Raw genomic sequence first — 25,127 nt, forward strand, 5'->3', positions numbered from 1 at the left:
CTTGTGATTCAGCAAAACCAATCTCCAACAAGAATATTTCAGTGTTACATTTCTCCCAATAGTTATTTCTATCAATCTGTTCAAACTTCCGCTCTTTGAATCTTCCCTAAACACTACATTCAGTTTTTTATTCTAGACATTGAGTTCTTACTAAAATCCAGACAAAACAGTAAACAACAACTGTCAGTCTCCACCTGGATGGAGCTTCAAGTCAAGGGAGGGAAGCCCAGCCAAGTGGCGTAAGATCAAGACCAGCGTGTGCGACTGCCCACCCCGAGACACACCAGTATCCACACCACACCAGTTTCCCTCCCAGAGGGATGCCTGCTGCCCTGCCATCTCTTTTTGGCAGTTCCCACACATCTTACACAGGGCTCTTTTTTATGTACTTCCTGGCAATCCTATCCATATTTTATTTACTTGGGCACAGGGGATTGAACCCAAGGCCCGGCGGTAAGCACATATTCTACAACTATCCTCAGCCCTTACGTGCACCACAAATAGCAGCTCTACACTGATACCTTTCAAATTTACACTTCCTGCTCAGACTACAAACACATGCCAGTATACACTGCCTGGCTGAACTGTCTCCTTGGAAAAGTTTCAGAGGCACGAAAATTAATAATGTCCACAGTTCAACTCTTGCCCTTACCGCGCAATCTGCTGCTCCCGCCTGGTCCAGCACTGCACAGTATACTCTGTATGCGGCAGTGGTATGATTCTGACACTACAATTTCTCACTCCAGAGAATACCAGCTACGGTATGATACTGACACTACAATTTCTCACTCCAGAGAATACCAGCTACGGTATGATTCTGACATCATTATAATTTCTCACTCCAGAGAATACCAGCTACTCGAATCTGATGTTAGACAAAATCTCTGTGTCCCCGACTCCCTTTGCATACACAGTGTGACGAGTTTTCCCTACCTTTCCACTCACACACCAATGCAAGCACATGTCATCTCAAGTTTCTCCTTGACTCATCCTCCTTACTTACTGCCCCTCCTCCCCAGCTGCGCTCACCTCCCTACCAACAGCTGGAGCTACTTGAAGTCTAAATCAGAAAACGTTATCTTCTGCTCAGAACGCTCCAATGACGGGCTGGAGAGGACTCGGTGGTCAAGGGTATGGACGACTCTTGCTGCCGAGGACCCGAGTCTGATTCCTCGCGTCCACGTCAGACACCTCACAGACACTTGTTAACTCCGACACTAGTGGACCTGACACCTTCTTCTGAACTCCATGGGCACCTACATCAACACACACAACTAAAACAAACAACTCCCCCAATGGCTTACCACCTTCATCAGAGTAAGCGTCTCCAAGGTAACATACCCATCTCCTCACTCAACTGCCGTCTCTTGCACACAGCCCTTTCACCTAGCTTAGAACACAATCCACTACCCAATGCTCACCTGTTCTGGACTAGAACACATTTCCCTAAAACACCCTAATTTCAACCTTCCTAATGCTACAACCCTTGAATACAGTTCCCCATGCTGTGGTGACCCCCAACCACAAAATCATTTTAATTGCTACTTCTTAATTGTAATTTTGCTTCTGTTATGAATGTACATATCTGTGTTTTCCAATGGTCTTAGGCAACCCCTATGAAAGGGTCATTCAACCCCAAAAGATGTCATGATCCACTGTCCTCAAGGTATGCAGTCTCACCTCCTTAAGAATTTTGTTTCTCAGCCGGGCGGTGGTGGCACACGCCTTTAATCCCAGCACTTGGGAGGTAGAGACAGGTGGATCTCTGTGAGTTCGAGGCCAGCCTGGTCTACAAAGCGAGTTCCAGGAAAGGCGCAAAACTACACAGAGAAACCCTGTTTCGAAAAAAAGCAAAAAACAAACAAAAAAAGAATTTTGCTTCTCAATGAAGCCTTCTTGATGATCCAATCTAGAACTGGAACCCCTCTACCTCATGTCCTCTGCTCTTCTCTCCCTTTATTTTTCACATAATACCGTTTAGCTCACCTCACTGGAACGTACAATCTGTGGGGACAAATATCAGTGAGTGTTTACTGCTGGTTCTCCAGCAACTGAACAGTCCTAACACGCACCAGGCACTCGGTACACTTACTGCATTACACCATAAACACTTGTTTGATGACAAGTAAAAGATGTTAGGAGAGCCTGTGGAAAAGCAAAAACGTCTACCTTCACCTGACAGCTCAAGGGGGAAGAGGCAGTTAAGCATGAGAGGCACAGGCTCGGTGATGAAGGATTAAAAGGAGGTCCTTTTCCTAGACCAGAAAAGAGTAGAAAACATGTTCAGAAGCAAGAAAAAGGCAACAGGATGAAGAGATTCACAGGTCCTGTTGGCCTGGTTTTCCTTCATCCTCAAAGCAAGTGAAACCACTGAGGTGGTCTGAGCAGGAGTCACGTGAGCACATTTTCAATGTTACTTGCCATGGCTACCTGACAGAGAACAGACCGCAGTGGTCAGAACAGAGCAGAAGCTCACTGTGAGGGTCTATCTGTACCGTCAGCAGAATGGATTTCAAGTCACTCAGAAGATGGCGGAGCACATGTCCAGGTGTGGCTATGAGGGGTTTCTAACAATGATTAAAAGACCCACCCACTCGGAATGAGGGAGCACCATACCATGGGCGGAGGGGCCAGCGGAGTGCTGCATTCCCCTTTCTCTGCTCTAAGGCCTACAAGGTATCAACTACTCTGTCCCGCCATGCCTTCCCCACCACGCAACCACGCACTCAAATATTTCCTCCAGGAAGTGGTTCTGCTGGGTATTTGGGCACAGGAACAAGAAAACATAGATCAAGTGAGTAGGCACTGCTGTGATTCAGGAGGAAGGATGGTTTCTCAGACCGGGGTGCTGACCATAGAAAAACTAGGTATTTATGAAGGCAGAAGATTGGCAGAGCTGGGTGCGGTAGTGGACCCTATAACCCCAGCTCTTAGGAGGCGGAGAAAGGCTACCAGGAGTTCCCGGTCTGTGTCTTCAGCTATATACAAGTTCGAGGCTAGCCTGGGCTACCTAAGACCTTGTCTCAAAAAGAGTGGGGGAGTGGGAGTCAAGGGGACTGTGCTCAAGTTACTAAAGAAATGAAGTCAAGGGAAATGTGAAGGTTCCAAAGTACTGTCAATGTCCAAAGGGAAATAAATCCTCTCAGAACGTAAATCTACGTCTTCAAGAAACAACCTAGTGTACAATGTCTAAGTCTTAGTCATAAATCCTACAGAACACCTCAAAGGGAGCTACTCCAGGTAAAAACATGCAGTAATCTAAAGGCAACTCTGGGATCAGAAAACAGCATAAGGAAAAAGTATAAAATATCTCAATAAAAATCTTACGCTGATTACAAGCTGAAATACTTTGGATGTTGTAGGTTAAGTAAAATCACCTATTGATTTCACCTATTCCTTTTTACTTTATAATGCAGTTAAATAAATGATACTAGATTTCCACGGCTTATCACTAGTCAGGTGAAACAGCAATAATAAATGTATTTTAGTCAAAAGAAAAATGATTCTTAGAAGACTTAAACTGGAGGGGGGGGGTAATTTTTGTCAATTTGGCGCCCAAACACGATGGCAAGAGTATCCATCTAAAACCTGACAGAACTTACTAAAACGGAGCTAAGAGCAGCTTCCTAGTCCATATGTCTCATGGAGCCGCAGTACAGAGAGGCTGTGGTACAGAGACCTCTGGCATCTGAGCTTGAGCACAGCATGGCAGATTCCCACAGAGGTATACAGAGGTGTCTCCAAGCTGCGTAGCGCACTGCATGGTGGATTTAGCTTTTGCTAGTACAGACAAAAAAAAAAAAAAAAAAAAGCCTTCTGGGCTACAGGCGCTTGATGGAGGCACAAACCCACTGCCTCCCTAAGTTGGCGGTGAGCATGGCTCCCAGAGCTAGGGATAAACATACCTCCGCCATGCTGGGAAGCTGAGGAGGGCGGAGTCTGCAGGCAAGGCTGCGGCTTTCGCCCTAGCCACGCAGCTCAACAGTTTAAAATCTCTTCTGGTCGGAAGAGGACTAGAGACACAATAAGACAGGTTCAGATGGAATAAACCTCCAAACGGTTTACAATGTGTGTAAAAGATACATAGGCTTGAGAGAGAGAGAAGAAAAGGATACTGATAGTCATAAAAATAAAGTCTTAAAAAATAATACATTATTTAATTTTTAAGACTTTATATAATAAAAAATGTAATAAACCACATAAAGATGGAAATTACACAGAGAATCTGGATTATGTTGTCTTTGGAATTTTTAACTGAAGACAGACATTTGATTATAAAGGCTGCTGAGTTAAAGCTATATATATATATATTTTTTTTTTAAAGGTACCTTGACTTCCAGGTTAATATGGTTCCATCAAGGAAAACCTCCTAAGAGGTCTCCAGATGATCCAACATTCAAATCAGCTTCAAGACAACTGGCTGAGATAATCCAGCCTCACAGACTACTCCAGTCAGGACAGATTAACAGCACCCCCAATCAGCAGGATTAGAACACTATGCCCACATTCCCAAAAAAATGGATTATGGATGTTTGTCTTTGTTAAGGAGGTTGATTACAAATTGTTAATGGTCACAGTCAAGTTCTTTCTAAAAAAAGAAAAGAAGATAAGATATAAAAATGATGAGAGCCGGCAGTAGTGGCACACGCCTTTAATCCCAGCACTCGGGAGGCAGGGGCAGGCAGATCTCTGTGAGTTCAAGGCTGGCCTGGTCTACAAAGCCAGGAAAGGCGCAAAGCTACACAGAGAAACCCTGTCTCGAAAAACAAAACAAAAAAATGATGAGAAAAAACGAAGATTACTGAATCTACTTTAATCCAAAAAACAACTGTTAAATCTCAAAATACTTTAGTATAGATTTTGGTTTATTAATACAAATTTAAGATCAATTTTGTTATACTGTATGTTTATTTCTATTCTTGTTTAAGGCTATTATGTTTATGTAATTCATTTAAAATTGTAAGATATAAGTAAGAAATACAGATTAATAGTCATCTATGATAATCAAACTTATAGTCATGTTAGTGAGTTTTTTAGGTATATAAAGATATATTTCAATTAGATAGTTAATCTTCAAACACTTCAAAGACCTACAGAATATGGCATTTAAAATGTTTTAAGAACTGAAGACTTTTCTGGACAGTGAGACACGTCTGCTTCTGGCAGCACCAATTACTTCAAAGAGGATGATGGGCATCAAAAAATTCATTATGGAGTTTGTTTTCTTTGTGGCAAAAGTTAGCCACTAGGCAGAAAAATGCCCTTGCCTCGACTGCTTGACAGGACGTTATATAAACTGGACATGCAGGACCCATAGGAAGATGACCACTGAACTTTGCAAGGCAAGATGGTCCTTCAGGTTCCTGCTTTGCAGAACGAACTGCCAGACATTCTATAGGACATGGGGAGAAGCAGTTGATGAACTTTGCCAGAATGGGTGGAACAGTCCTTAAAATTTTCTACTTCACTAAAAGCTATGCCAGAGACTCTAGGAACTTTGGATGACTGTCCACATAGCCAGCTGTCTCTGTTCTTCCTAGAATTATGGAAGTTGCTTGCTATGCACTTCCTGTTTACTCAGGTAATATTATATCCTTCTGGGGTCTATGATGGAGTTGAAGACTAGATAGATATAATTATAGTTTTCCTTAGTCATGATAAAAGGTAAATTAGATATGAAACTTTAGACTCACAAATATAGGATAGATGATCAAGTATTTTCTTTAATTTTGCCACATACAAATAAACTAGATATTGTAACTATAATTTCTGCTTGATAACTTTTGTTTTATATATATATAAGTATATATATATTATATATATATATATAATTTTACTATGTTAAAGTTAAAACCTTCCTTTTTGATTAGACAGAAAAGGGGAAATGCTATGGGATGTCTTTCTATGTGCTGTGAATATATGTGGCTCCCATTGGATAATAAATAAAACTGTTTTGGCCTATGGCAAGAAAGTTTACAGCCAGGCAGGAAACCCAAACAAAAATACAGATAAAAGAAGGGCAGAGTCAGGAGAGATGCCAGCCCACCACCAAAAGAAGGACAAGATGCCAACAGATCCGTATCACCACAGCCACGTGACAACATCTAGATTGGTAAGAATGGGTTAATTTAAGATGAAAGAGCTAGCTAACAAGAAACTAAAGCCGTAGGCCATACAATTTATAATTAATATTTTATTTTATAAATGGCTATGGGACCACAGGGCTGGGCAGGACCAAGAAACTTCTGACTACAAATAACAGAAATGAACACTCTAGGGTTTTTTGTTTTGATCATTGAAATACAGAAGCCATTCTCTGTTTGCCCATTATTTATAGAGTACACAGTCTTCTCTGTCTACTATTAACCCAATGGCTCTCCTTCTGAAGCCCTCTGCAGTGTAGAGAAAGACAAGCACAGGATTGTGGGAAGTGACGGGCCCAGAGGACATGCAGGCAGCTCTCACTTCCCTCGACAGGCAGCAAACTTGAGATATTAGCACACTAAGTAGCCTACTTAGGGAAAAAAATCACAGTAGCCTGTTTACACCTCAGCTGTAATGGATTTATTAGTTATTATAGTGTTCTGGGTCCCTATAGATTTATATACAACACAACAAACACTGCTTGTTATTCCCAAAAGAACCAACCATGAATTATCAAAATGGCTTTGTTTGGGAGACAAAAATTAAGTTTATATTCTTACTCACTCAGAGTAAAAACTATCTTCTCAGAATCTAAGCCAGTGTCCACCCTGACCTATTGTTATAGTTTAGACCCAACTGGAGTGTATTCCCAAAGGCACATGTGCTAAGGCCGAGTCTCCAGTGCAAGGAGATGGGCGAACCATTAAGAGGTGGAGCCTTGTGTGAAGTAGTCAGCACACAGGAGCACACAGGAGTGAGGCCGCTCTCCAAAAGTGGGCTGTCAGAAAGACAGCCACGCTTGGCCCCTGGTGCACGTGGCCACTCTGCTTTCTACTTTTCTGCCACATTGTGAGACAGCCCATGGGGCTTTCTTTCACTTAAGGCCCAACACATAATACATCCTGGCCCTGGACTTTCTGCCTCTAAAGCTATTATTTAAATAAACCTCTTCTATATAAAGCACCCAGCATCAGGCATTTTGTTACAGCAATATAAAACAGACTAAGACAGTTGTAGATAAAAGATAACTGTTACTATTCCCTCATCAATAAAGCAAAAGTATTATACACAGGCCCTTAAAAATGACAATATATTCTGGGTATGGTGGCACACGCCTTTAATCCTAGCACTCACAAGGCAGAGCCAGGGGGATCTCTGTGAGTTTGAGGCCAGTCTGGTCTATAGAGCAAGTTCCAGGACAGCCAGGGCTGTTACACAGAGAAACTCTGTCTCAAAACCCCCCCAAAAAAGATAAACTATAACACACATGCGTACACACACAGACTTCGAGTGGGTAGACATGTACTATTCGTCCCTTTATTTTAAGGGGAAAATGTGTTTCTTGATCATCCTCTACAGTGTCCATACAGGGCTGCCCAGCCTAGCCACCTGAGGTCAAGCTCCACAACAAAGTGGAGAGAGAAAACTGATTTCATAAAAGCTGTTCTCTGACTCTGCACACCCCCCCCATCACTTACATCACGTGAACACACACGATAATTTTTAAAAATTAAATAAGCTAAAATAAAATAACAGTCATCATATTACATAAAATTAAGGTAGAAGGAAAGATTAATTACTACATTATATCTAATTTTCACCTCCCCATTAAAAAGCTTCAATGCCCCAAGTAAATCATTTAACTTCTGTAAGTCTATTATTTCCTTCAGCAATGAAATCAAATTAGCCCAAAGGATTCAAACATCACATTTATGATTAAAGAATGTATTATGATGAATGCCATCTGAGTCTCTAAGAACTGAATAAACATAAGTTATAAGCTTTAGACATTTAATGATTAATATGAAATATGATTTGAATTTCTTAAACATCTTAAGATACTATGGTTAATTGTTCTCTATATTTACAAGAAATATTCTTAAAACTACTTACATCTGGCTGAATAGCTTTAAACACTGGAACATCCATTAGCGTTATCTGACCCTGAAAGACAAAGGGGGTTTTGTTTTGTTTTGAATGCCTAGTTCTTTGGAACCCTATGATACAAAATTTATTCAAAGTAAAATAAATAAAATTTCTACTCCATACTAAATTACCGAATACACAGTCTTCATGAACTTCAAGAAAATAGAAAGTTTAGTCTTTGAGCCATTACTCCTAGTTATCTCAGTCCTGGAAAAGGAAAACATTTTGGTACGGTATCCATTAGATGGATCAGAAGGTCTCTCAGCGCCAAGACTGATTACCTAAATTCAGGACCTGAGTTCAATCCCTGGTCCCCACATGGCAGAGAAGCAACTCTGAAGTTGCCCTCTGAGCACACACACACCATGGTGCACGTGCCCCCTTCTCATACAAATAAACAAATGCATGGAATTAAAAAACAAACAAACAAAACTTACAAGAGAAGCAATCAGGGAAGGGTAAACACACGGCACAAACCAGAGCACTTTATCCTGGACCACAAGAGTGGTTCAAGACCAAACCGGCAGTTTATTCAGTTAACAAAAGGAACCCGAAGACCTAAGTAAATGAACATTTATGCCCGTTAAAAAGATGTGTTAGAAAATTCTTGATATTCCAATGACTGGGAAATCACATTTCCCTACCTTGAAATTTACAAAACAGCAAAAAATACTTTGGAACATAATAAGGTGGCTTGAGTCAGCAAAGGCAGCGATCAAGTTTTTTTACCAAACAGAAGGGGTAACAAGAAACTGCCCTTCTGGGGAGCTGAAGAGATGGTTCAGAGGTTAAGAGCACTGGCTGCTCTTCCAGAGGTCCTGAGTTCGATTCCCAGCAACCACTTGGTGGCTCACAACCATCTGTAATGAGATCTGGTGCCCTCTTCTGGCCTGCAGACATACATGCAGGCAGAACACTATACATAATAAATAAATAAACCTTTAAAAAAATTAAAAAAAAAAAAAGAAAGAAAGAAACTGTCCTTTAAAAAAAGTTGTCCTTCCCTCTCACCTCATCCTTCTCTTGCTCCATACTTGTGTTAACCTCCAATTCCTAGATCCAGCTTGAAAAACAAAACACCTCCTCCACTGAGGCCAGGAATTCTAACTCAGTAATAACAACACAAGTATATAAATTACATGCAAAAACTGGAAATCTAGAGGCAGAAAGCTTACCGCGTATTCTTCTGGCGTAACTTTAAGAACATCAAATACCACAGCATCAAAACTTTTCTTCAATTCAGAGCCCTTCTCACTTAACGACTCAGAGCTGCTACTTTTCTGTCAGGGAAGAAAACACAGCCTTTAAACACGGCCTCCGCCTGTGTCACAGCAAGTAGACAGTCCTGGGGCGGAGGGCATGGACAGTTGGTAAAGGGGCTGCTATATAAACATGAGGACCTAAGTTGGAGTCTCCAACACCCATGCAAAATCTTGGCAAAGTATGCTTCCTCTATAGCCCCGGTGCTGGGCAGAGCGCAGAGACGAGCGGATCCATGGAGGGTGGGGGCCAGGAGACCAGCCGAATCACAAGCTCTGGGTTCAGTGCCAGACACTCTCAATAAACTGGAGAGTGAATGAAGACCGCTGGTGTCCACATGAACACGAACACACACACACACACACACACACACGCACACACACACACACACACACACACACACGCACACACATGCGCACGCGCACTGTGTAAGAAAAGACGCAGAAAAGCTGGTAGAGCATGGTGCTTAGCTGGAGGAGTACTATATAAAGAGTCAGAAAATGTTAAAGCTAATGTTGAGTTTTGACTTTTTTAGGTTCCTATGTAAGTCACTCTTTTGTATGTTTCTTCAAACCAACATTCTGGCTTCACCTAGTTCTAGTATGAGCTAAAGAAAAGAGAACACTGTACATCCACAGTCATGCATCACTTAACAATTCAGACACTGTCAATGTGTTGTTAAACAATCCTGTCAATTATTATCACAGTTTACTCACACAATCTACCACGGCTACGACATGATCATGGCACCATAACTATACATGAAGCTGCTATTGACCAAATGCCATTATGCAAGGCGTGACTGCATTTGTTAACTTTTAAAACTAGGAGAATAGAAAATACTCTTGTAACATAAACCCCAAGAAAATATTCAGAATTCCATGTATTAAACAGTGGCATAAACCATTCATACTTGCTAGTATATGTTAATGGCTGGTCCGGTTGTCAACTTACCACACCTAGTAAGAGAGAACTTAGGAGGAACTGCCCCACCAGACTGCTGCTGCAGGCATGTCTGCGGGGCATTTCCTTGACTGCTAATTGACGGTGGGAGGGCCCAGACACTGAGGGAAGCAACACCCTTAGGGAGATGATCTGGGCTGTAGGAGAAAGCTGACAGGGAGAGCCTGGGACAAGCCAGGAAGCAGCAGCTTTCCAAGGAGTCCACTTTAGTTCCTGCCTCCAGTTTGCTTCCGTGAGTTCCTGCTCACTCAGTCTGTCAAATGAAATAAAGCCTCCCCCCCCCCGCCCCCGCGCGCCCCCCCCAGTGGCTTTTGGTCACGGGGTTCATCACACAACAGAAAGCAGTGCAGCAGAACTGGTGTCAGAGGGTGGGGCTGTGGTTCTCACAGGCCGGCCACCGACAGGTCAGGGCTGTTCTCTAGGAGCTTAAAAGATAAGAATGCTGAGATTTCAAAAATGCAGACGATGGAGGTCTGGCTAACGACGTTTCAGGGCTGCTCATGTGCTATTCTGGATTAAGAATCTATGGAAATAAACCTGTGCTGAAGAACCATCTGTGATTATAACATCATTCAGGCAAAATCTTCTGGGAAGTATTTCCCTGAGGCCAGCACACAGTGCGTGTGGCAAGGCTGAATTCACGCTGGAAGCTGAACATGACAGTCTGTAAGAGTGCCTCATGGAACTGGGGTTGAAGGCATGATGGCAGACTGGAGTTCTTGCAGAGGCCTGGAGTGGCCTTTAGTAAGGGTGCAGCCTCACTGCGGTGGAAGCCCCGGGACCAAAGAGTCTCAGAGAATCCCAGGCTTGGCACTGTGGAGAAGGGCTGGATTCCCTGAGGAGAGGCCAGGAAAAGCCATTGGGGCAGAAAATTCTGGACTGTGGGAGAGTGGAGAAGAGCTGAGCACAGGGTGAGTGTGAGATGGAGGAGGAGCTGAGCACAGGGTGAGTGTGAGATGGAGGAGGAGCTGAGGACAGGGTGAGTGTGAGATGGAGGAGGAGCTGAGCACAGCCTGAGTGTGGGATGGAGGAGGAGCTGAGCACAGGGTGACTGTGAGATGGAGGAGGAGCTGAGTGCAGGGTGAGTGTGAGATGGAGGAGGAGCTGAGCGCAGCCTGAGTGTGAGATGGAGGAGGAGCTGAGCGCAGCCTGAGTGTGAGATGGAGGGGGAGCTGAGCACAGGGTGAGTGTGAGATGGAGGAGGAGCTGAGCACAGCCTGAGTGTGAGATGGAGGAGGAGTTGAGCACGAGTGTGTTAATTCACTGCTCTCTGCTCTTGCTAGAGACATAGTGTGATCAGCTGCTCCAGGCTCCTGCAGCCCTGACTTCCCCACAGTGGCAGACTGTCATCTGGAACCGTGAGTCAACTCTTTCTCCTAAAGCTGCTTTTGTCCAGGTATTTATCACGGTGACAGGAAACGAACTAAGGTGGAAGACAGCACCAGAAGAGTACGATGTTGTGATTCCGACTGTGGCTATTAGGACTCTGTAACTGTTTTGTGGGAGGAACGTGAAGAACTGAGTGGGTTGCTCAAGCGCAGGCTGACTAGGGAAGAACCCTGGGGGAGACAGCAGTGGAGGCCCAGATCACGAGGCCAGGAGGGGAGCAGCGCTCCGCGGAGACCTGGGCTAGCAGTGTGGGGGACAGCATGGCTGCGCTCTGCCTGCGTCCTGAGAACTTGAATAAAGAATTCAAAGATAATGGACTGACCTGGTTAACAAACTGGTGAACTAAAAGCCACAGGAGGTATTAAGGAAGAAGTCAGTTGGTTCAAGTTAAGTATTTTATCCACAAACATCATTTTTAAAGGAAATCTACATTGATATGTTAACAAGTCTAAAGCTTAAAATGAAGTGGAGAAACATGCTTTTAATTCTGTCTTGCCAAAGCAGAACTATTTAAAAGGCAGACCTTTTTAACCTTCCTTCTCTTAGAGTAGAGTACATTACTCTGAAGCCTAACATAATTCACTTACTTTTAGGAGAAGAACAATTTTTTGTGCAAGGGAAATATCTATGTTACTTGACACATACTTCTACAGTGCTTCCTGTGAACTAGAGCAGGTGTCTCTAGATACAGTTACAAACACACTAACCACATACCCATGACATATGTAGAAATACAGCTACAACATGCCAAGTAAATACACAAACAATCTGCCTCAAGGAAGAAAAGCAATGAACAAATTTACACAAGAAAATATAAGTTTTTTGAAGTTACTATTTCAAAACTAACTCCCATCTGTTTATAGGACTAGAAAAGAACTTGTTAAAAATACAGTATTTGAAATGTATCTGGAAAGACAAAATTTCTTTTCTGTGCAGTGAGAAAAGAAAGCTCTGGAAGGGAAGAAAAATCCCACGTGGGAAAACTGATATAGGCAAGTTGTAACAGAAGAGGGAAAAGCCAAATGCTTAGGAAACATCAACAAAACATGATACTCTCTGAACAGAACGCTACATTTCAAATAGAGTACTAATGGGAGTGGAGTCCGTTAGAAAGGAAACCTGGAGGGCTCAGCAGGTTGAGGCAGCTGTGCCAGCATGAGACTGAGCTCGGATCCCAGGAGCCGCCACAGGGGCCATGGAGACCAGAGGAGTCCTGGAGCTTGCTGGCCAGCTAGTTGAGCTGAATTTGTGAGCTCAGGGCTCAGCGAAAGACCCTATGCTGGTTAGCTCTTTTTTTTTTTTTTGGTTTTTCGAGGCAGGGTTTCTCTGTGTAGCTTTGCGCCTTTCCTGGAACTCGCTTTGGAGACCAGGCTGGCCTTGAACTCACAGAGATCCGCCTGCCTCTGCCTCCCGAGTGCTGGGATTAAAGGCGTGCGCCACCACTGCCCGGCCAAACATTTTTTTTTTTTTTTGGTTTTTCGAGACAGGATTTCTCTGTGTAGCTTTGCGCCTTTCCTGGAACTCACTTGGTAGCCCAGGCTGGCCTCGAACTCACAAAGATCCGCCTGCCTCTGCCTCCCAAGTGCTGGGATTCAAGGCGTGCGCCACCACCGCCCGCTGGTTAGCTCTTAATGTCCAACTAGAAACAAGCTAGAGTCACTTGGGAAGAGGGAATGTCAGCTGAGGAATTGCCACGTCAGATATGGGCATGTCTGTGAGGGATTGTCTTGACTGAGGATTTATGGGGGAGGGCCCAGTCCACCGAGACTGGCATCAGCCCTCAACAGGTGGGCCTGAGCTGACCAAAGCAAACTGGGCAATGCCAAGGGAGCAAGCCAGTAAGCAGCCTTCTTCCACAGTTTCTACTTTAAGCTCCTGTCTTTACTTCCCTCAATGATGGACTGTGACATGTAAACCAAAGAAACCCTCTCTATCCCAAGTTAGTTAAGAGGCTTCACACAGTGACAGGAAGCAAACCAGGACAGAGCCTGTCTGAAAACACAGAGCATGACACAGGACAACAGCCAACACTGTCCTTGGTCTATACCACGAGCACCAGTGTACACACAAACAGGTCCACAATAGACCAAGGAGGGATGAGGCAAGTCCTGGATGAAAGGCTGGCGATGGGAGCATCTAAAGTTAATTAGTAGGCAACAATGGAAAGTTTAAAGGTTGTATTTAAACAATATTAGTTAGGGACTGGAGAGCTAGTTCAGCCGTTAAAGAGTACTTTCTGCTCTTCCAGAGTTCAGCTCCCGCACCCAATTGGGGTAGCTCACACCACCCATAATTCCAGCTACAGGCAACATGACACCCTCTTCTGTCCTCCAAGGGTATTTGCACTCATATGGAATTCATACACACACACACACACACACACACACACACACACACACACACACACAAAGTAATAATAATAATAATAATAATGGTAGCTCCAGGCAACCTGACACCCTCTTCTGTCCTCCAAAGGTATTTGCACTCATATGGAATTCATACACACACACTAATAATAATAATAATAATAATAATAATAATAATAATAATAATAATAGCTCATAAAAGAAAAGAATACACCTCGAGTAGTTGGTGGCACACGCCTTTAATCCCAGCACTCAGGAGTCAGAGACAGGTGGATCTCTGTGAGTTCGAGGCCAGCCTGGTCTACAGAGCGAGATCCAGGACAGGCTCCAGAGCTACAGAGAGAAACCCTGTGTAGAAAAACAAAAACAAAAACAAAAACAAAACAAAACGAAATGAAAAGAGTGCTAATTGCTATTGAATTTCAGTTAAATGGACCAGAAACAAAGACAAAGTGAGGCAGGCTGGCAGTACATGCCTATAATCCCAGCATTTGGGAAACAAAGGCAGGAGGTGGGCTAGAGATGAGCCTGGGCTTCATGAGACCTGGCATTTTAAAATAAAAAACATTCTTGAGCAATTTTCAGCTCCTCGGCATGGCAGGGTCTATGACTTGCTTCTAACGAAGAGACTATGCAGGAAAAGGGATCCGACCTCCATGGTCACATCCCAGAAGGTTGTCATTCTGGGCTGGTTGGCAGACTTGGACTCTTGTGACCAAAGGGTGTGGTGCCCAAAGCAACTCAAGTAAACAAAACAGCAGCAGCAAAAACATCTGCATCTTTCAACAGGAAGCTAGGAGACCGTCCATATTCACAGAAGCCAGGAAAGGGTAAGGAGTGTTACAGATCTCTTAGGCCCAAAAAGTAGGAAATGCTAAAATTATTAAGGAAAGTATTCAATATTTGTAAACATAGCAAAAAAAATGGTGAGAAAAAATAAAGTCGCAACCCATGAAAGCAAGAACTGGCTTCCTAGTTCAGGCTTAACGGCCATTTCAGCTCTAAGCTCCGTCAGCAAAGCAAGCTTGTCCTATACTGAGCTGGTCTGGTCACCAAGAGGTTTAAAGTCATGGTCTAGAAAGTACCCTAAAGGGTCATGTCATAGAAGAATATCCCCATGCAGTTTCAATACGAATCCTAAGAGTTCTCAGTAATCATTATTTATTATTTTTAAAGTATCTTAAGTAGATAAAGTACTTGCATGATGCAATTAACATGTTAATGACAAAACTTAGTAGTTTTTTTGTTTGTTTGTTTTTTTAAAGTCGGGCATGGTGACTCATGTACTTTAATCCCAGCACTTGGGAGGTAGAAACAGGCAGATCTCTGTGAGTTCCAGCCTGATCTACACAGTGAGTTTGAGCAAGCCTGGTCTACATAGTGAGACCCTGTTTCAAAACAAACACACACATATACACACACACCCTTAGAAATAACTCAGAAAGGAAGAGAGCTTGCTCTCCAGGCATGAGGCCCTGAGGAGACTGCCAAGGAGCACATACAAAGCACATACAAAGCTGGGCAGGGCCCAACATGCCTGCAAGCCCAGCACTGTCTCACAGCAGTCAGGCAAAGGGTGGCAGGCTAAGACACCCAATGTTGGGTACCAGCCTCCACACGGGCATGCTCAGGCACATAACGTGTGCACTCACGTGCATACATCATACACAGGCAGACAGAACATATGAACCTGTACACTCATGTGCATACGCCCCACACACATAGACAAATGATAGTTCTCAGAAAAACAAATACTGCATGCTTTTCTCAGATTATGAAGAATCTGTATTTAAATATAAATATACATGTATCTATGTACAACAGGAAAGTAGAATGGGGATTATTAAGTGAGAATAAGATGTCTATAAAGAGAAGGGAGGAGAAAGTAAGAGAAGGTAATGGGAAGGAAGAAAGACAAACCCTTTCTCATATATAGAACCTAGGGTGTGTGTGGGTGTGGGTGTGTGTATGAGAGAGAGAGAGAGAGACAGAGACAGAGACACAAAGAGAGACACACACAGAGACAGAGAGAGATCGAAGCAGAGGGGACTGTTTGTAAGGAGGAAGGAGACCAGCAAGCAGGAGAGGAGGGAAGGGACAAACAGGAGGGAGGTACAAAGATAATAACAATAAAATCTATCATTCTGTACGATAACTAAGGAAGAGGAATTGGAAAGACAAGCTGTAGAAGCTGGCTAGTCTTTTGCTCGCACTGATTTTAAAATGTACCCAACCTCAATGCTTGGAACTTTAGAAAGCCAGACAAGGAACTTTACATTGAGGTTGTTACGTCTTACCTCGGAAACGGTCGCTGCGATATTAACACTGCTTGCCTGCCCGTTCATTAGGTCCATGCTTCCCTCATCAGTCCCTGGTCCTATAGCAACAGCAACAGGTCTGACTACTTCATGTCCAAGGCCACAAATACATTATTCCTGTTAGGAAAAAAAGAAAGAAAAAAATCAAAATGTGTGTCTTCCGCTAAGTTCACAAAGACAACCATGCCCCGGCCACGCTGGGGAAAGGCTGCCAGTCTGCCAAGAGCCTTGTTTTCAGTAAGCCACTGAGTTCCAAGGATCAGAAATACCAAGTGTGTCAATAAATAAAAGTGCTTCTTCACTCATTAAGTGAATACTGTGAGGGAAAAGAACTGAACTGCATTGTATTTTTAGTTTTAACTAAATAACAGGTATTTGAAATGTGGCAAAGTAAACACCCCCAACTCTGTGACATTCAAGGTTCAGATGCCCCCTCTAGATAACAGCACTGAAGAGGCCTGCCATTACTGCTCTACTAAGACAGCACCAACACGCCGGGCGTTGGTGGCGCACGCCTTTAATCCCAGCACTCGGGAGGCAGAGCCAGGCGGATCTCTGTGAGTTCGAGGCCAGCCTGGGCTACCAAGTGAGCTCCAGGAAAGGCGCAAAGCTACACAGAGAAACCCTGTCTTGAAAAAACCAAAAAAAAAAAAAAAAAAAAAGACAGCACCAACACTTCAGAATAAAGAGGGAGGACACGGCACAAAACCACAGCACATGCTTGCTCATCTGTGCAGGGCTTTAAGGGCTGTGAGTATCCGCAGTCCTCTTATCCCACTGAGAACACGGGAAGAGGAAACCCCGCACCTGCAGTGATGACAGAGCCATTATATTCCCACACAACACAAAGGACAGTCTCCAGGACACCAGCAGGTAAGTGAGGAACGTGACTCAAGACATCTAAAACTCCAGCCAAACAGTCTTCGCAATGACACCATTATTTCTTTCCACTTTACTAAAGTCAGAATATTCACTTGAGATTTTACTGTTTTCCCAAACAATCCCTTCTTTTCCATAAATTGACAGGGGTAAACAGACTTCGCGTCCCTTTCCAAACTTAAGCATCTTTCTTCACAGAAGAAACTGTAAGATAGGTATTCTACACTATTTGCCACACAAACAAGTCTGCAATGTCCACGGTAATCCACCAATTCTGTCTCCTTTCTGTAACAAGCGCAGGCTCCGCTGGACCTGGGGACATAAGCCTGCACGCTCAGCGAGGCAGGGTCTAAGCAGGACGACCACCAGCCCAAGGGCAGACCAGGCACCGACTAGAGGGAGAGGTGAGGCTGGCAGGTGGGTGGGATACAGCTCAGTGGTAGAACATGCATGTGTAAGGACCTAGGGTCAGTTCCCAGTACAGACTCCCCACCACCTCCCCAGCAAATCATGAGCTTATAGGCTACATATGAATGCAACACATCAACTTTTCTGTAGTTTCCTCATATATAAAACGGGCAACAGTAAGTGTCTACTCACAGAGCTGTGGTGGAGAAAACTGAGTCAATATGCATTTACATATGGTAAATATGCTCCAACAACAATGCAATGAGGAAGCAAAATTTTTCACTATCTACTTAATGAATATAAAGTTTAAATGTAGCAGTTTTCTAAATAAAGAAATAAAGACAGAAACTTTAAATACACTGCTAGGTATCAGCATCTATCTGGTGAGCACCATGAAAATCCTAAGATGCAGGGGTAAGAATCTGCTTCTTAGATGGACCCAAACATGCCCCTGGGGTTTCAAATGCTTCAAAATTACAACTAATGACAGCAGCTTTCAAGCACATGTTAAATTATTTCCATTGCTTCAGATCAGCCTTATCACCTTCTAGGAACAGAACATCATACTACAATTATTTAAATATATTTGAATTAATTGGACGTAGAAACCATTTACAAAATCAATATGAAAATCAAGAGCACGGAAATTCCTTCTAGCTCACACTATCTCACTGCACGGGCTCCATTATCCTTACAATACACTGCTAAGGCGAGGCTGCCATTTGCCCTGCTATACTAAAAATCAGCTTGTGCTGGACATGGTGATACACACCTGTAACCCCAACCCTGTGAGGTCAAAGAGATCACAGCCCAAGACCAGCCTGAGCTACACAGTAAGTTCACAGCCTGGGCTACATAGTGAGATCCAATCCTAATAAATAAATAAATTTTAAAACCCAGATTATAAGTAATTATACAGTAATACATTTGAATCAGGTTTTCTTGGCTTACTTTCAGTTTTACTGGGGGGGGGGGGGGTGAATCAGAATCTTACTCTGCAAACCAGACTGGTCTAGAACTGGCTACAGAGCCTAAGCTGGCCTCTAATTTTCTCTGTCGGTAATGCACATTTTGTAACAAAATGTTTTCAAATCATTTCATATCCTGTGTGTAGCAGGTAACAAGAATTTATAAGTCTAGAGAGCCCCCTAGTGTTAAGAAAAAATTTGACTTAATTATCAAATCGTCCAATTGACGTATTTGACATGTTAAATATATATAAATTTTACTATTTACTAAATAAAGGAAATACAAACTAGGAATAAAGGTTAATACATTTGAATCAGGTTTTCTTTGCTTGCTTTCAATCTCTGTGTGTGTGCACACACACTTTGAAACAGATTCTTTTCATAATCCAGATTGGTCTAGAACTTCCTATAGAACCTAGGCTGGCCTCAAACTCATAGCAAGTCTCCTGCCTCCTGCCTGGCTTTGCCAATTTTTGTTATTAAAATATTTCATAAAAACAAGTTATATTAAAATCCATTATGTGGGAACTAGAAGAAACATGATTTATTCTTTCGGTATGCATCTCAAGACAAATTAAATGAGACAAATATATATTAGTTAATTTCATTTTACTAGGGATATAAAGTGGCGCACTCTGGCCGGGCGGTGGTGGCGCACGCCTTTAATCCCAGCACTTGGGAGGCAGAGCCAGGCGGATCTCTGTGAGTTCGAGGCCAGCCTGGGCTACCAAGTGAGTCCCAGGAAAGGCGCAAAGCTACACAGAGAAACCCTGTCTTGAAAAACCAAAAAAAAAAATAAAATAAAATAAAATAAAGTGGCGCACTCATTCATGACTACAAATATCACAATAACTATTTTCTTAGTTAAGTTCACTAATTTCAACTTACTCTCTTTTCTAGTTCTGAAGATATTTATTCTGGCTATCTGCCGGGTTCTTTCCAATCAGCAATATAAGCCCCCAACCAGGAAACCCTGAAATGTGCAGACTTAAGATCCTTGCTTGAGTTCACAAATTGTATCATCAAATTGCAGACAATCAAGCATTTAGCCTCCAACTGCCCATCTTTTCAAGAGTACTTCCAAAACTACACCAAGTTGTTTTTTTTTTTTTCCTTTTTTCCTTTAATAAACAAATAAGGACTAAAGTTGCTGGGAAAATTCACTACTAATTGATCTCAGTGAACAGCTGCTTGCTCTTTCCTGAGATGACCTATGCCGAGTCCTACAGACATCTTAACTGTTTCACAAAACAGATAGTACTGGTGTCACTCAACTTCCTGTAACAAGGAAACTAGGCGTGATATGCAACTCACTGGTGTGGTTTCATTGGAACTATTTGGACAACCAAATATCACTGATAACTGTAAAAACCACAAGTAACTGTATAGCCTTTGCATATAACTAAACTCTATTTCCTTTAGCACCCAAGCTATATACACACCCTTCTGTGCTGAATGCTGTACTGTAATACTCTCCTTAGGGAACAGGACTAGCGGGATGTCATTGTGGGTTTGCTGGACAGCCACTGTGGGGTTACTTCTTGAACCACCTACTCCAAGTCAAGCTTTGACACTCTGAGTAGACAAGCCTCCAGACTCCAATCTAACGGGGCTTCTGTTACCTTTTCCATCGCTATTCTGGCTGAAGTTGATACATTTTGATTCTAGTATGGAGTTTTATACAGAAGACTTTTGGTTTATACTGTTGGTTTTTTTTTAAATTTTCTTCCCTTTTTTGAGACAAGGTTTCTCTGTGTAGCCCTGGGTGTCCTGGAACTTGCTCTGTAGGTCAGGTTGGCCTTGAACTCAGAGATCTGCCTGCCTCTGCCTCCCAAGTGCTGGGGTTAAAGGCATCCACCACCATTGCCTGGGGCAATGTTTATTCTTCAACACCATTAACTGTCAGCCTCACCCCTTACTCATGTGGTTAATAACATGTGCATACTATATTCATTGACCAACTAAAATGTTGTGCATCTGTGAATCACAAAAATATGGGTCGCTCTTTTTACAGGATGATCTCTCCCATAATTATGACCGCTCTGTGGCGGCACATGTGCATTATCTTCATGGAAGTCTGCAAGTCCCGTGATTCCCAGTGTGACTCAAATACTTGTTAGGCCATCTGGGGTTGGGCAAACTGGCTGCAGCTTTTAATGGGATTTATGTAAAATGATGTCTCGTGATTCAGAAAATATTGTATTTGCTTCAGAAAAATAAACCCTACATTTTAAACATTCAAATGGATCATTATAAGTAAAAAAAAAAAAAAAAAAAAAAATTTAATGAGGCTGGTTAGATGGAAAGGCAATCGCCACACAAACCTAGTAATTTAAGTTCCATCCCAGGAACCCACGCAAAGGTAGAAGGAGAGAAACAAACTCCTCAAGATTGTCCTCCAACCTTCACTCGCTCTGTGGCAGACACACACAGACACACAGACACACAGACACACAGACACACACACACACACACACACACACACACACAAATAATAAAAAGGAAAAAAGAAATGACGGCAGCAGTGACAAGTTCAGTAAGAGAAATCAAATCCTTAGGGTGACATTCTTAGACTCTTTAGTACTTAAGTTATGACAGACAGCTAGTTTTCCTTCAACATTTATGTTAAATAATGTTTAAAGCTACACTTCCAGCTACTCGTGGGAATCCCAAAGGTGTGAGCAGAATGTGCTCAGGCACTAAACCAAGTCTCCTCTTACCACGTGACTTGACTTTTTTCAATCTAAGAAAATGAGATTAGTTCCAGATTCCAATACTTTGCTTTTAGGATTAGTCATTCATTAAAAATGCTGAGTACAATTGATACTGAACTGTTTATGGCAAAAGTTTAACAAAAAAGCAGTGGCCTCTTAAAACCATTTCTGGTCCAGTACTAGGTGATTATCTTTGCTATTTATAGTTCACAAAACGCTCAATTTATTATGATAGAAATTTCAAAAGAATGGTTCTGAAGATATCTGGATTATAGAAAGTTTCCTGCCCAATATCTCCCACAAAGTGGCTTTTCACAGTGTTTATATTATCATTCCTTAATGATAATTTTAAGTTTTTTTATGTTAAAGACGTACATTTTTGAAAAGAAAATAAAAAACTATTATTCTTCATTTTTGCATTCATGTACATATAGTATATTTTACCTCAATTATCTACTTAATAAAAATGGTGATCAAATATTACACATAAGATCACAAGATGGTAGGTCATTTAGTTAGCACAGTATGATGGCCATTTCAGCAACAGAGTTGACAAAAATAGTCTCAAAACTCGTTGCGATCCATGAGAAACTTAGAATAAGAGCTTGAATTCTAATCCCAGTAGAAGAGGAGAGACGGGGCCACTAGAGAACAGAGTAGGCAATCACTGTCTCCTCCCAGCCCCATCCCAGAGATGGGGCCACTAGAGAACAGAGTAGGCAATCACTGTCTCCTTCCAACCCCATCCCAGAGACGGGGCCACTAGAGAACAGAGTAGGCAATCACTGTCTCCTTCCAACCCCATCCCCACCCATCTCCATTTGACGTAGACTCAGAGAGGTCAAAGCCTGGCCCAAGAGTGGGAAGATGCTCTGGGAAAATGTGTCTTGGCATAGGAAAATGAATAAACTTATCTCTGTTGGCCTGGGCTTGGGGTTAGAAGACAATATCTACCCCTGCAATCCTTATTCCAGGTAATACCACAGAGACACAGAATCTGAATTTATATTAACACCATGGCCCAAGATCCTCAACCTAAGAAGTCCACATTAAAATATGTTCATGTGGCCAGGCACATCTCCATGACTGTGTAGTCACCCGGGTCTACAAAGAGGGCTCTAGGCCAGTCAAGACTACATAGACCCTGCCTTAAAAATAAAATAAAATCCACACCTGTCACAATCCTTCAACCCAAGACAGACAGTGGAAACAAAATCTGAACAAGGAACAGGTAATGTGACAGTCAAACAAAGCCCCACCAACAACGCAATACACAAATTCTGTCAGCTGTGTAAGCATAACACAGTCTACTGTAAGTTAAAGAAACAATGACTAGGATTACTTCTCACGGAAAACTACCAGATACAGCCTACATCACGGAAAGGACTGAAATCAGTACCCCCCCCCCCAAAAAAAAGGAAAGAAAAGCATAAAGAGAAACAAAACTTTTAAACAAAATTAAATTCATTACAGAAGCATCGTATCAACTCTACTCAAGAGGGAATTCATGAAGTAACTAAAGAGCAAAGTATCACACCGATGGGAAGTATGAAGAGCATGTAAGAAGTGGAAAACAGAGCACACCCCAACAGTCCTAAGAGCAGTTCAAAAGGAGAGATGAGGAAAGATAAGGGCTGGAGAGTCTCCAGAACTTCAGAGCTGTGCCTCTTCTTACCAGGACACACAAAAAGAACCACATTTCTCATGGATCACTTTAAACTGGCAAGTAATTCTTTCACAAAAGAGTGAAGTAGAGGTAAATTACTTATCTAGGGAAAACAACCCAACCCTGACAATTTCTCAACAGCACCAACACGAAAGTAAGGTCTTCAATGTGCTAAGAGAAAACCACCATCAATTTAGAACTCTCCAGTTAGCTTCTCAATCAAAAGGAGGGAGAGGGAGGGAGGGAGGGAGGGAGGGAGGGAGGGAGGGAGGGAGGGAGGGAGGGAGGGAGGGAGGGAGGGAGGGAGGGAGCGCTCCCCCAAAGAGCTGGCTGGGCAGTGAGGAGTTCTGGTTCCCAGCATCCACCATGAACAGCTCCCAACCACCTCTAACTATAGCTTCAGCAGATCCCACACTTCCTCTTCCAGCTGCCAGACATCTGTACTCACACACACATACCGCCCCCTGCCACCACACAGGTATACACACAATTAAAAACACAAAAACACAATTAAAAACCAAACACTTTTTTAAGGGGGAGAACAAGGGCTGTGGATTTAACTAAGTGGTAGATCGCTCGCCTAGCAAGCACGAGGCCCTGGGTTTGGTCATCAGCTGGAGGGGGAGAGGGCAAAAACATTTCCAAAAAATTCATGGACGAGAAAATAGTCCATATAGTAGGAAAATATGAGTAACTATTAATTTCCAAAGTAGAAAAACCTATCCTCATTCCCATTTAAGTTTATACAAACTGAGAGAAAACTTAAGAATGGAAATAACTACCATAACCATGACTGTTAAGATGACTACTATTTTCGGAGCTTTGCCAAAGTGTTTTAGAAATTCACAATCAACTCCTAGTGCAAGCCTTTCATAAGCAACATTCTGCTTTTATAAAGAAGGAATAAGCAACTCTTTTATCATACCGTGTCAGATCACATCATATACAGTGGTATAACATCATATACAGTGGTATAACACACATTATAAAAATGAGGCCAACATTTATGCGGTGCTTTCTCCCAGGAAAGCCACGCACTGAGTATCTTGTCCCTAATATATTCAATCAACTTGAGAAGTAGTCTGTTTTTAATCATGTATTTTATTGTGCAATAATTGCACCCCCCCTTTCCTCTCCCCAAACCCCCTCACACCTCTCCTTGCTAACTTTCAAGCTGATGGCCTCTTTCCTCATTAACTGTTGCTGCATACAATGTATATGTCTATACATACATAGTTCTAAATACACAAATACAACCTGTTCAATCTATATAATGTAACTTGCATGTATGTTTCCAGGGCTAACCAATTTGTCCTTACACCTACAGAGAGGTTTAGTCCCCACCCTAACATCAAGGAAACTTCTCTTTGCCACAGATGGTGAGCATTTCAGAAAACAACCACCAATCAAAATGCAGAGCTGTGGAGCCCAGTGCCAATGGATCCATCTACAACACAACTACAGCACCTAAGGCTCAGGGAACTTGTGGAAGAGGGGTCAGGAAGACTGTAAGAGCCAGAGCGTCAGAGCTGGCTGTGAGACTGTGTCTCTAGGAAATGTCGGAAGCTACACCCACAACAGACTCCGAAATCAAAGGGGGTGGGGAACCATGAGGGTCCATCCTACACTGGGACTACTAGAGGCAGCTGAGGAGAGATGGGAGTGGGAGAACTGTCTTCTCCAGGGCAGAGCACATAACTGGTTATCCAACACCATTTTAAAGAGGACAGCTTGTCCAAGTTTACACTGTAGAGATGGACAGCCTGAAGAGAAGAACAAAGAGAGGACAGATAGAAGGAAGCCTCAAAGGTGTTCCTACTCTGGTCAAACTTAAAATATGGCTAGGAATGAAAGGAGCAAACCATGAAAGATCCAGGGATGGATGTGATTCTGCTTCAAGAATCAGGTGGTTTCTATAGAAGTCGGTATCTAGGAATAGAAAGAGCCGCAGAGTAAGAAGAAAAGCACAGCCATGAGGTCCTAGACGATACAAACAAACACACAAATTTAAAAGGAAGGGCACTGTGAAGAGAAGATGCAACTCAGCACACAGGCCTGCCAGACAGAGACACCCATGAGCTGTAGCAGAGCTCCAAGCAGCAGGACCACGGAAGTCCCAACAGTCA

At 42.8% G+C, this 25,127-nt stretch overlaps 1 protein-coding gene across 20 annotated transcripts in view; it reads right to left on the reverse strand.

Annotated features, from left to right (window-relative positions):
• The window catches only part of Ralgps2 (Ral GEF with PH domain and SH3 binding motif 2), a 140,633-nt gene that overhangs the window by 91,181 nt on the left and 24,325 nt on the right, over positions 1–25,127 (reverse strand). For all 20 annotated transcript variants that reach the window (XM_076547753.1, XM_076547746.1, XM_076547748.1 and 17 more), the window contains 3 exons: positions 16,346–16,483; positions 9,246–9,350; positions 8,038–8,088 (listed from right to left, as the gene is read on the reverse strand). In XM_076547753.1, the coding sequence (XP_076403868.1) occupies positions 8,038–8,088; positions 9,246–9,350; positions 16,346–16,402 (213 nt within the window). In that variant the 5' untranslated portion in view covers positions 16,403–16,483. The remainder of the gene's footprint in view (positions 1–8,037; positions 8,089–9,245; positions 9,351–16,345; positions 16,484–25,127) is intronic.

The sequence above is a fragment of the Peromyscus maniculatus genome, chromosome 11 (genome assembly GCF_049852395.1).
Source record: "Peromyscus maniculatus bairdii isolate BWxNUB_F1_BW_parent chromosome 11, HU_Pman_BW_mat_3.1, whole genome shotgun sequence".
In the NCBI taxonomy this organism is placed as follows: domain Eukaryota; kingdom Metazoa; phylum Chordata; class Mammalia; order Rodentia; family Cricetidae; genus Peromyscus; species Peromyscus maniculatus.